This window comes from Falco biarmicus, chromosome 1 (assembly GCF_023638135.1).
Source record: "Falco biarmicus isolate bFalBia1 chromosome 1, bFalBia1.pri, whole genome shotgun sequence".
Classification (NCBI taxonomy): Eukaryota; Metazoa; Chordata; class Aves; order Falconiformes; family Falconidae; genus Falco; species Falco biarmicus.
In genome coordinates, this window is record NC_079288.1 from 77735408 (window position 1) to 77747850 (window position 12443).

Sequence of the window (12443 nt, forward strand, 5' to 3'; positions counted from 1 at the left end):
AGGACAAACTAGGCATGCTTGTTTTCAGCACTTTCTTATTATTAACCTTTCTTATTCAGCAGATCCAAGTTTCCTCTGCTGCGCAGTTACCCTACATACTCTTGATCGATTTTACCAGAGCAAAATGTGGTTTTCATCTGCATAATCTGCAAACAAACACTGGTTATATTCCTCTCAAAATCAGTGCTAGCTTGAGACTTCACCATAATGAATGTCATTGATTTCTACACATTTAAAGCATAAAGGTTAAACAAGAGAAAATTAGCATAGCAGCAAAAGAGGCACTGACATTTTAAAACAAATACTAGTTTCTACATCTGCAGTACTTTCATGTGTGCACAGAAGACAGTCTTTCTAAAAGCCAGATCATGCCAGAAGAAGGTCCTGAGTTGGAATGAACCCCCACAGTGGCACTACAATCACACTTCAGATGACAGACAATGGCACTACATCCAGCATCGGTATTTTGATCTGCAGTAGCTCTGAATCTGTGTTTCATTATATAAAAGTCTATAGATGTGAATTCCAAAGTATTTACCTGTGTTTGGTATTCAAGAACAGGTAGTTCTTCACCATCAGTTGGTCCAAACTGACGGCGAGCTGCTGAGAAGCGAATGGCTATTGATAACGCAAGCTTTAAATTGGTCGTGGAAAATGCTGTGATCAGAATTCTGCCAGTGGACAAGGATCCCAGAGCTGCACTAAAACGCTCTTTAACGTCCTGAATGAATAAAAGGCACAGACTGAATGGTGAGGCTAACATTTCATTTACATCCCCTGTGAAGATACAACTATTGTTAGCATGATCTGAAGCCCTGAGAGGATTAGCCAGTTTTCTTTCTTGACACATTCAGAAGGTGTTCAGGCAAGATGCAAAAGTTTCTCTAAACTACTCTGGCATCAGTGGCGTAGTGCAAAGAGCAAGAAGTCAGTAAAATCAGTAAGGTGAGTTGAGGCATCTCTGAAAGGCAAGTAAAAAACCAGAATTCTGACTATCTCATGTGAAATCCTCAAGTGTTATTTAAGTCCAGATATCTCGTACTTCCTAACATTATAGAGGCCCATGCTTTATCTCTTAACTTACTTATACCTTTGTATATTTAATGAAGTGTATTAAGGAAACAAAACCTTCATTCATACCTTGACTGAACTTGAGTACTTTCCCTCAGCTGTGACATCTCCAGCTATATTCAGGATGTTTTCTTTAGGTATCCTGACATTGTGGAACATTGCAAATCTGTTCAAACAAATACACAAGCAATGTAAAATCTACCTTGACATAGTCTGAGGTGTCTACGTTACAGAAAAAAGGTCACAAAAAAGACGTGATTGCACAGTGATGTCAGGCATATCAGTGAACAGAAAACAGTGCCCATGAGGCCAGGTAGGTAGTTTTAGGAGAGTATGCCTGGGAGAACAAGGGTTTTCAGACTCAGGGCATCAGAGGAAATTCAAGACGAGAAATAATTCATTATAACTTAACTATTTTTAGAAAAGAAAAAGATGACGCTTACAAAACCAAAACAAACACCTCATTGACTATAGGAGACCATTTCAGCAGTTTCACAAGTGAAGAAGTAAGTAGCTTATGGGAAGATGAGCAATGTATTCTGTTTGAAGGAAGGGACAGGTAAAGTTACTTATTAGAGACCTTATACAGAGGTGGTTTGACAGACACTTTCACCAACAGCCCAGAAACCTTAACTGAATTCTGTCTCCGTGAGTTTAGGTAAGTTACTTAGCCTGATATACCTCAGCTACCAAAAAGCTTGGGAAGATGAACTTCCTTCTCCTGTTTAGAACCCATCAGGGCCATTCTGACTCCTAATAATGCCCTGCCACAAACATTTCTGCTGAAATACATGTTTTACTGAAGTGTTGTCTAGAGACTGCTTTGGAATAAATACACTATATATATTTATGAGTCTAAAATACAGATCTGTGAGGATCATTCATGTTACTGCAATCCTTATGAGGACATAGCTGAAATAGTGCCCTGAGAAGGAACTGAATGGAAAAATTTCCTTTGTTTAAACTCAGACTAGGATTTCTGTTCCCTGAATGTTGTACCTCAAAAAGGAAGAGCAAGATAACCTTTTCTAAATTGTGGCACCCTAGCAGCAAAAAAGTAGTAAGTTGTTAGAATAGGGAGAACGTCCCAAGTATTCATATTCTTCAGGAAAAAGTGTATGAACTGTTTCACCCTAATGGGCAATACAACTTGGCACAACAGCAGTAATATCAGCTCCACTCACAAATATCTCAGTATCTAATAGCACTTGAAAAGCTGTATTTGTAATCAAAGCAAATTCCTTTTTCCTGCCAATACAGGCTGATCTATTTAATAAGGCTCACGAGAGTCAGGTCTTTCACATTAATAAATTACATAAGAGCTGCCTTGCTGCATGTGCTTTAAAATTATGAGTTGTTTCCAAGGAAACATATCTGCATGTTGAATTTATTCAGCCTTAGAGATACACAGTATTTTCAGACTTAGCCACAGGGAAAAGCATGCTATCCTAACCAAGAACCAGCTGCTTATTGGCCTTAACGATGCTAAAAAGTGCTTTATTAAGTGCCAACTTCAGTGAGACAACACTACTTTGTAACAGGAGCAAATTCAGAATTCCCAAAATTCTGATTTCCATATCTTTTAATACTTTTTTCCAAATCATTGAAAACAGGAAACCTCATTCAAAAGATCTTTTGGTTAAATCCACATTCTCTGCTCCCTATAACCCAAATAAAATCCATCACAACTACAACTGTAATAGCAAATCCAATAGTTTTAAGCAATAGCATGCATGTTAGACAGAACTTGAGCTTTTCAATTATTGCTACTCATTGCTTTAATTACATGAGAGTGTGTGTGGCAAGGTTTAGGTCCCTAGTTTAGCACTCTCCCTAGTTACTGTAAATCCACAGAACTACAAGGTGCTTCCTCCTAGGAGTTTACAATACAAGAATAAAGCAAGAAGCTACAAATGTGTAAACAAACAGGCAGACACTAACTACTGAAAAATACTTTCTTGATATGGTATCTGTCAGTCACAGTGCATTTGCAGCTAAGCACTGGCATTTTTTTATAAGCCCTTAGAGCAAATGAGAATTTTAAGGAGGAATCTGAGTGATGAAAGTAAGGGAGGTTCATGGATTTTTATAAAGGATTCCTCCCCAGTAGGACAAGCTGCAGGGAAGAAAGCAATGAAATATTATTTTTAAAATCTTTGGAATGGGTGATAAAAACTGGAATCATAAAGCCAGACTAAAGAAAGAGCTGACCTAACAGAGAGATGATATAATCTTTGGGGCACAGATTAGGAAGAAATTTCAAAGGGCTCCAGCTCTTGGGCCTTCTCTTTGCAAATACGTATTATTCTGAACATGTTTAGTCCCGTGTATGACGAACGGTAAGATTTCATGATAGTAATGACAATGCACAAGATGGTAAATTGTCCTTTTGTGTTTTCCGCTGTAGTGATTAGTTCAATTCATTCAGCACAGCTGTGCAGTTGTAAAAAATTACTTACAATGATATGTGCTAGAAACTCTAGAGTTCTTAAAAAGAAAATTAAAATCTACTAATATATGAATCTATATACTAATAACTTAATTTTTGGAAATTCAAGTCTACCAATATTGAACATGTGGCAGATGTGTGCCAAACAAAACAGCTCCCCAAATAACCTAAACAATTTTACCTACTTTCACCTATTGCGATACAATCCCAAATAGTTAAATCTAGAGGAAGTCTTTTGTTGGGAAAAGCAAAAAATCTTGTCTAAAGTTTTATTATAATCTGTCTGACACAAATGCAATGTAACTAATTCTGTGCCACATAGAAGATCACTTAGAATTATTTTGATTAAAGACCACATGTATACCCATCATAATTCTTTTCACAACTAGTGAACCAGAATACTAAATTTCCAATCATTATATAACAATCTCTTTTCTTAAAATCAAAATTAGTTCAAATAAGTTTTTGAAAGTTTACATTTTTTCCCTTGATACTGTCTATTACAGATATATTTCCTTTTTTTTCTGTAAGCTGCTATCAAAATAAATGCATATAAGACAGCGGACACTTTAAGAAGCAAAAGAGACAGAACTACCAATGAGAAATCAACCAAAAATTCCCATGTGTGAAGAAATAAGATATATATAAGCACCACCGTTGAAAATAAAAGCAGAACCTTATAAGACCTGGGAGTTAAGTGACCTTATGAGATCATTTCCAATTGCTGTTACGCTCATTCTCCAAGAACCTTGCTATTTGAAATTGTTAGACATACTGGCCAATTCGAGCTTGACACTGGAACATAGTAAAAATAAATAGTAAGATTTAATGAAGTCAACGATCACATTTCCAATAGTTATTAGCCTAGAAAGCATAGTAAATAGACGTGGTCCACATCTGTCAACGCATTTAGGGGAAAAATCTCCTTAAAGAATTGAAGAAATATCTTACAATAATGGAACTGTATACACAGTCATGGGGATATCACGTACCAGCAAGTTTGGAAAATGGCTAAATTTCACATGGTGATGACAAGACCATAGGTTTGAAACCTACCCTGCTTAGGGCCTCTTCTGCATAGCAAACAGTGTGACTGAGATTAAGACCTCTCAGCAAGAAAGACAGATGGCTGTCCCTTTAAATACATATCATAGGGCTCCACAGCAATGTGCAAATTTGCATCACATAGTCCATAGTTTAAAAAAAAAAAAAAAGTACCACCTAGATTTCTACCTAGATTAGCTGAGCAGAGTGAAGTGCAATTCCAAGAGTAGCATTCTTGTTTCGATTCTTCAGCCAGTAGTTTAGGGAACATTTCAAGCAAAGTTAATTTTACTGACTTTAAATCATGCAATAGTAATTCATCTGGTGTGCAGTAATGCTGACAAAAAGGGAGCAGCTGGAAAAACTACAAGGTCCTTTTGCCAGTACTAAATTAATAAGCTGTTACCTATAGTACAAATAGCTCAAACATACTTGCTGAATTTCAGACTCAGTAAAATGCCTTTCCTGCCAGCTTTTGTTATTGACTACGTTAGAGATGGTGCAGCGACAATTCCTTCAATCCTTCCAGCCAGAAACAGAAAGCTAGTGAATGGTATTGGAAGGCTGCGAGTCAAGTGATCTCATGGCTGTTTATGGGATACAGTAAACCTTGGGAAGCGTAACACTTCAGAGGTTTGGTGAAAAACTTGCAGAAGGAAAGAGAACAGCCACAGATTCCAGACTGAAACTCACAGAAAGGTTAAGAGTTGAGAAGAGTTAACAGAAAAGCTGGGGAAAACAGCAAGGCAGTGTATTAGCTCTAGTTTCCACAATCAAGGCTCTAATCTAAGAATGCGGCTCTGTAACAGTAATGCTCAATAGCAATGACAACACAACATAGCATTTTATAGGCCTCCTAACCCTGTCTTAATGGACTTCATGGACATACAAAGACCCACTCACCCTGAAGTTCTTATAAGCTAAGTGCCAGTCTTGCAAGTAGTTCTGGGTGGACAAACTCCCGCAACTGTTGAGAGCTCACAGAACTCTGCTAAGGGAGAAAAAAGGTTGTTCGAAGTTCACTGCAGATGCTAGGCTGTATTTCCGTGGGTGGTAAAACAAATGTATGACCAGATCTGGAATCTACCTTTCCCCATTAGCACCATCAAGTGCCTGTCTGTGAACTGGCTATGGCTACAGTTTTGAGGTACATGTGAGTGACAAAAATGAGAGGATAAGGCAGCACTCTTCAGCAATGTGACTACATCTTAGCAATGTGCATAGCACTGTATGTACCCATATAGTGTCCAACCTTGACTGTAGAAACAAAGTAGAGAGGGCAAAACAGGGAAGTACCAATGATTCTACTGTAAAAATCAGTTTAACTGAAATTGCAAATATGCAAGATGGGTCTTGCAAAATACTTGGTTAAACGGTGACACTGGCACTGTTCACAAGCATTTAAGTATTGATGGTACTGTATTCAGATAATGTAAGTAGACATACAGGAATTTTTAACATTTATTTGTATTATATAGCTGCTTCATTACCATTGCAATTGTTTGTGACTCTGGTCAGAGGCTGCAGGACAATAAAAACATTAAACAACCATAAGCTTGTTTACTTGTGAAGCAGGACTGATTTCTACACTTGCTTTCTTATTCATATCCCTGTACTGTCCCCTTCCCTGTACTGGAACAGCCTCTTCTGTGGCCTTGCAGTGAGCCAGACCTGACAAATGATCTGGTTGAAGGCAGCCAATTTTTTTTTTTTTTGGGAGGGGGGTTGTGGGATTAGTTTTCAGGCAGTTCCAGTTCCCTAGCTGAGCCCCACCACCCCCCTCAGCTACACAAATATCTGTCCCGGCACAAAGAAAAAGGCAGTGTGGGAGTAGAAGCAAACAACCAAAGAAGCTGAGTATGGAAATTATCTTCACCGAACTCCTGCTTCAGACTGTAAGATGAAGCTCCAAAGACTACGTAGGCTTCAACCATGTATTACAGCTCCTATCCTCCTAGTGAAGTACCTGCAACCACTGCAAAATCTAAGAGTTAAGATGATAAATACTAGGAAACAAAACCCCTTTGAAGAACTGGACTTTGATCTGTTCTGCCCTTAAACTAGCAGTAGCAGAACTGATACTGAAATAGCAACGAATCTAAAAAAATGAATGAACCGTTTAAAAGTCATTCATAAAGGCTTGGAGGTTGTGTGATGCACACCATCTTTGCCAATACACAAGGAAGGAAGTGTAGTGGGGGCTTTCAGAACCTGCAATATCTTTACAGGAGGGCTTCTTTTACACCATTTATTGTTTTTCTGACCAATAAATCCCCTTTACCCATTTCTTCTTGGGTGTTTTGTTTTGTTTTCAGTATCTAGAGAACTGAATCTGGCCTCAGTAATTGCTAGCGAACACGCTGAATGTCTTTGCATGTTTTATGTATGGAGAGATTGAGCACATTTTTAATTGTACATGAAACATTGTTAAACAGATAATAAAATACTTGTTTTCTGAAGACCATCATTATAATTAGCTACAGTTAACAATTATTCTTCCCCCAGAAAGACTTTTTTCTCCCCTAGAAATAATTCAGTTAAAATAAATATCTTTCTATCTGGCAGTGGTTTGCGCTATCTTTGCTAGTTTAATTTCACTAGTTTTTCCCTTATAGGTTTTGTCTGCTCAACAAACTGCATATACGTTATCAGTGGCTACAGCTGAATGAGCTCAGAACATGTTTTACAAAGACAGGCATGTTAAGCTCCACTTCAGAAACACAATTATAACTCATTTTGAAACTTCCCCATGCAGATTCAGTTGGGTATCATTTCCATTTCTGGAGTGGGGAAAGCAACAATTTTCTGCTAGTTACATTAAATCGGACAGTAAATTGGTTCATCACCAATACCAATCAGTGGCAATCATTTACTGACATGCACTGCAGTAAGGAGTAATTTTTATAACGTTACATTAGCCAAGGTAGACAAAAAAAACCCCAAAACCCAAAGGGAAGAAACAGAAATGTGTATTAGCACTTACCCAAGCTCTTGCTTTATGTCCATCCTCTTATGCCTGCCATACATTTTACTGAAAAGCCCCTGGCTCCCAAATACCCAGAGTTTTTTCAGTGGTTGTTTTTTGCCTCAGCTACTTCCATATTGGGACTTCAGTGAACAGCAAATTTCAAAGACTGCCAGAGCACTAGCAACAGGTGGACTTTTTTATGGTAAAAATAAAGACTGAAGCACTTGCATCCCCTGGTGGCAGTCTGATTTATTGTTCGGTAACAAAACACAAAACCAGTCTCGTAACAAAAAATAGGAGTTCTATTTCTAACCCTTTATGTATTGATTACACAAATTATTGTAAATAAAAAAAAAAGAAAAAATATTTTGAAATGTTTTAAAGTGATTTTGTCTTTTTTGTCAGGGTAGCTGAAGTTGCAAAGATTTGCAAAACCCATGTGATTTTTAGACATTCCAATTATGAAGCTCTAAGAATTATTTGGAAGGAGAAGACTAAGCAACTGGATTTACACTGCAAAAATTCCCACATTACTTCTGAAATTCTTTCTGTTACTGTAAACATTACACCCTGCATTAGCAGGAAACCAGCCTTCAGCCAAATGACTCAAGAGATTAATTGTATTCCAAAGCCAGAAGGGACAACTACAGTCACCTACTCTGTTCTCTTGCATAGCATAAATCAATGCCATTTTCCATTGAAGCTCTGGAATTTCTTCCCCGTGTCCTTCATAAGGGTTCAGAAGCTTAACTCTCTGTACCCATATTGAATATTAGTAGGATAAACATATTGAAGTACAGGAACAAAATATGACATCTCTGCCAGAGATGTCAGGCTCTGATCTGCACTGTGACCATTTATCCTGAGTGTAACTACATGGAAATACATCTGATTTACTAAGTGTCTATGGTAGTTGAATCAGACTTCACACATACATTCCAAGAACTAGCAAAGCATGTAGTAGATCTAGACTAACACTGGTAGTCACAGCACAATGGAATGTTTTCTCGTCACCACATACAACAGGCTTCTATACTGCTGGCTGTGCTTTCAAGCTAGGATATAAGATTGCTAAACTGCTTCAGAGAACACCTTGACAAGGCAGTGTCTGGTGAGACATCTCCTCGTGAATCTTGGCATTTTGCAGATCATGCAACCAACAGTCCATTTTCTAGAGTAACACAGCTTGTTGTCTCTGCAAACAAATGCAGAGCTATGAAGCCACTTCCTCTCCAGTCCCCATCCAGGCCTTCGTGTACCTCTGAGAAGCAACGTGTATAAGGCCTGACATTTTTGACAGCTCAGTGTGAGCAGGGAGGTGGCAAAGGCAAAACTAGTTCTCTAGTTCTTGTGAACAACATTGGCATCTAGCCTCAGACCCCTCCAAAGAAAACAACTGAGGTATAACAGGAACATAGGCTCCTAGAGTTTTCAGCTGAATGAAGGGTATCTACTGGTAACCTTGGGCATCCTTGTCCCTCTAGCTTAATCTGAATGTGCTGTCTTAAGCTTTCTAGTGCAGAGACTGTCTTAAACCATACTTAAGACATCTAGATCCATGATTTGGGCTCCTCAGGCACTGCTGTTACCAGAAAATAATAATTTCCTTTAAAGCAGCATATGCAGTGTAAACAAAAAGATCAGAATGCCCTATGGTTGCTTTAAATGACATGTGATGTCGTAAGTAAGATAAGGGACTCCATCTGACATTAAGATGGGAAGTCATTGGTATCTCTTACTTACAGTGTATTATGTGTGTTCTCATTTCAGATTATTCAGTTATTACCGATATTTTAAGAAATGCTCTGTTTTTTCCCACTAAATCAAAGGATAAATCGATTTTAAAATTATGTGCATTTTGATGTTTTGCGACAAGGACACTCTTCTCCCTCCTTGCGTGTCACATAAAACTATGCTGCAAACTAAGAACGAACAGCAGAATTTGAGTATTTCTACAGAACTGTGAAGCCGAATTACATTTAGATTATTTAGGCCCATGTTGCTGTGCCATCTGGTGGCTACTAGTTTGTAATGCAGATGGAGGCAAAACCCACCAAAACCAACGTCCAAACCCTCTTCTTTTCCAGGCATTTTCTCACACATTTCCTCTATAAAAATTAATTTTATACATTTTTGTTCTTTATTTCATTTGTCTTCAGGCAACAGAGAATCAATGAGAATGAGCTACGTAAATATAAAAGTCAGTGCGATTTTTGCCACTGCAGGCTATTTGGGACATCAGGAGGAGGCTGATACAGACAACAAACTACAGAGGACCGACAATCTTCTGGAAAGCCAGGAAAAGCTGGCTTTTGACAGCACTTTGAAAGCAGGACACTTTAGGATTTCTATACTTCTTTACTGCAATGGTGTGTTATACGTGACAGCATCTCTCTCTCTAATGAACTGGATCAACAGAAAGAGGTACATTTGAGGGATTGATATCCCCCCCCCCCTTACTATTTTAGGTCTGTCTTTACACAGAGCTATGTAAATGATACAGTTATTTTTACATAATGGTTGTTTTAATGTAGAAATCTATACCTCAATTGCCTCACTGTCTTTCCTCCCCACCAGACGCTTTGGTTAATAATGCAGACACACAGTAAGGACACTGAAGCCCACATCTCAAAAATGGAGCCCACACACTTTTTATTTCAACTGTACACAGAGGATACAATAAAAAAATAACTATCATTCTCCTTCTCTTCTGCAGTGAACAGGACTAGTCCAGAAATCCCATGGTTTAAACAAGATACCTAGTTTCTCTACTGGGTCTCATTAATTTTACATCTTTACCAACAATAAACCTTGTCTGTGGACCTGCATCAGCCTTCCTGTGGGCTGGAAATTGACAGGCAAAATTATTAAGAGCTTACACCCAGATGGGTGGAGAGGCTGATTAAGTTCTTTACTCAGAACTTAATGGATTTTTTGAGGTGGGTTTTTTTTCATTATTATTGTCACTGAGTCTATGACTGCAAGAATGCTTGGGGATATTCACAGAGTATCCATGGCACTTTATATTCTAAAAAGTGAGAGAAGTAGAAAGACTATGGTTATTCAGATAGAAAATACTGAAATTAAGGATTTTTCAATAGTCTTTTTTACAAATACTAACAACTTAAAACCACTAGCAAATACCTCAGAAGACAGAACTAACATGGATGGATATTTGCACTACTACAGTGTGATATAGTCTAGAACATTTCCTCCTTCACATGGATTGACTTACCCATTATCCAACCCATTCTGCCCAAGTTTCTTTCCTATGTCACCTACCATCACACCTGGCATTGGTAGGAGAGTTTTTGTGTCTCGAATCTGCATAGAAGTGGCACAAAACATTATTTCAATTGTGGAAAAATGGAAGTTATTTGTTGAACTTGTTAACGCTAAAGAAAGCTCTCTGTTTTTTAAAAGCACGTGATCCTGGATACAACTTGTACATATGTATCCTCTCATTCAGGACATAGATCCCTTAATGAAAATTACTTTGGTAATACGACACTAATTACATCACTGTGTTAAATAAGCCTTGACACTGATGACTGCTCCCATCAAACTAGCATTGAAACCTTCTTAGGTGTACACAGACATAACAGGAATCAATGGAACTTTTATGTAACGATCAGCTTTGAGATATTCCCTGATTTATTAATAAATCCTGTTCAGTCTGCAACTAGTTAATTTTACTATGTACAGCTTCCTCTACTGCATTGCCATATTTTCTGATGCCTTTAATCTTATAAACTGATCTCTGTAGTAGAAGCTTGCAGATTTCATGCAGACCAGCCTGAAGTATTGGCAGTCACAAATCATCTTAGGCCTCATCCAAGACTTTCAGGACTTCATATAGCAAAGGTTAGTTCTAAATATATAGGTAGCATGATAATTGGAGGCTTTTCAGCTCTTGTATTTTTCAGAATTTTTTGCAGAGAACTGACAGTATAACAACTGGCCGTACAACCATCACAAAATCAGTGAACATTTAAAAACAGTACACTTGTTACAACTGCCATTAAATGCTGAAGGCATTAATTAAAGAATCCGCTGATCTGACATAAATAATAGCATAATAGAAAGTCTTCAATTTGAACCCACTCCTCCCAGAAGAAAAAAAAATATTAACAGTATTCCTACCCTACCTGCACAATAAAGGAATGTAATCCTTGGCACTGTCCATCAGGAGTATAGAGCTGGGCATACACAACTGCATGAGTGGCATGTTTCCCCATATTACCAACCCAGAACTTTGCAGCTTCGAAGTCTGGAGTATGGATAATAAATTCCTGTAGCCAGGAAAGAAAGGAGCATATTAAGTAAATCATAAAAATCAACACATGGCTATTTTCTTTTTTTTTTTTCCATGACCATGGTAATGTTTTGAAAACATCCATTAGCTGCCAGAGTTAGATTTGCTGAGGTCTCTGTTACTGTGTTCAGCTTTGGAGAAAATACGTGTAGCTAGGAAAAATTCAGAGCTGAAAAGGTTCATTACTTCATTGTAAAGCGTGAAATTCAGCCTTTTAATTGCTCACTTAGGCAGTTAAAAAAGTAAAGCAAAGTGATGGACTCAAGAGGCATTTCCTAGATCTTAGGTTAAGCTGAGCTGTGCAACCATGTGAGGGACTGTGGGGCTGTTTCAGCTGTGAGGGATGAAACTTATGCAGGGACCACCTCATCTTGCACAGTTTGTATGGAATGGAAGCCTGGTTGACAGTGTGAAAGGCAGCACACTTCCCAGTTTGGACAACTGCGGGACCATGAGTAGTGGGAATTCTGAAGAATACACGTATCCTGAAATTTAGACATAGCTTCAGCATTCAGATTTTTGGATTCCACATAGTGTTCTTTCTGGATGTAAAAAAAAATCTGAACTCAGAGCTTCATGGTCTTAACAAAGATTTA

General features: G+C 38.1%; 1 protein-coding gene across 5 annotated transcripts in view; it reads right to left on the reverse strand.

Moving 5' to 3' along the window:
- The window catches only part of ACOX3 (acyl-CoA oxidase 3, pristanoyl), a 36653-nt gene that overhangs the window by 14994 nt on the left and 9216 nt on the right, over positions 1-12443 (reverse strand). For all 5 annotated transcript variants that reach the window (XM_056338686.1, XM_056338695.1, XM_056338677.1 and 2 more), the window contains 4 exons: positions 11681-11824; positions 10768-10856; positions 1141-1237; positions 539-721 (listed from right to left, as the gene is read on the reverse strand). In XM_056338686.1, coding sequence (XP_056194661.1) covers positions 539-721; positions 1141-1237; positions 10768-10856; positions 11681-11824 — 513 coding nt within the window. The remainder of the gene's footprint in view (positions 1-538; positions 722-1140; positions 1238-10767; positions 10857-11680; positions 11825-12443) is intronic.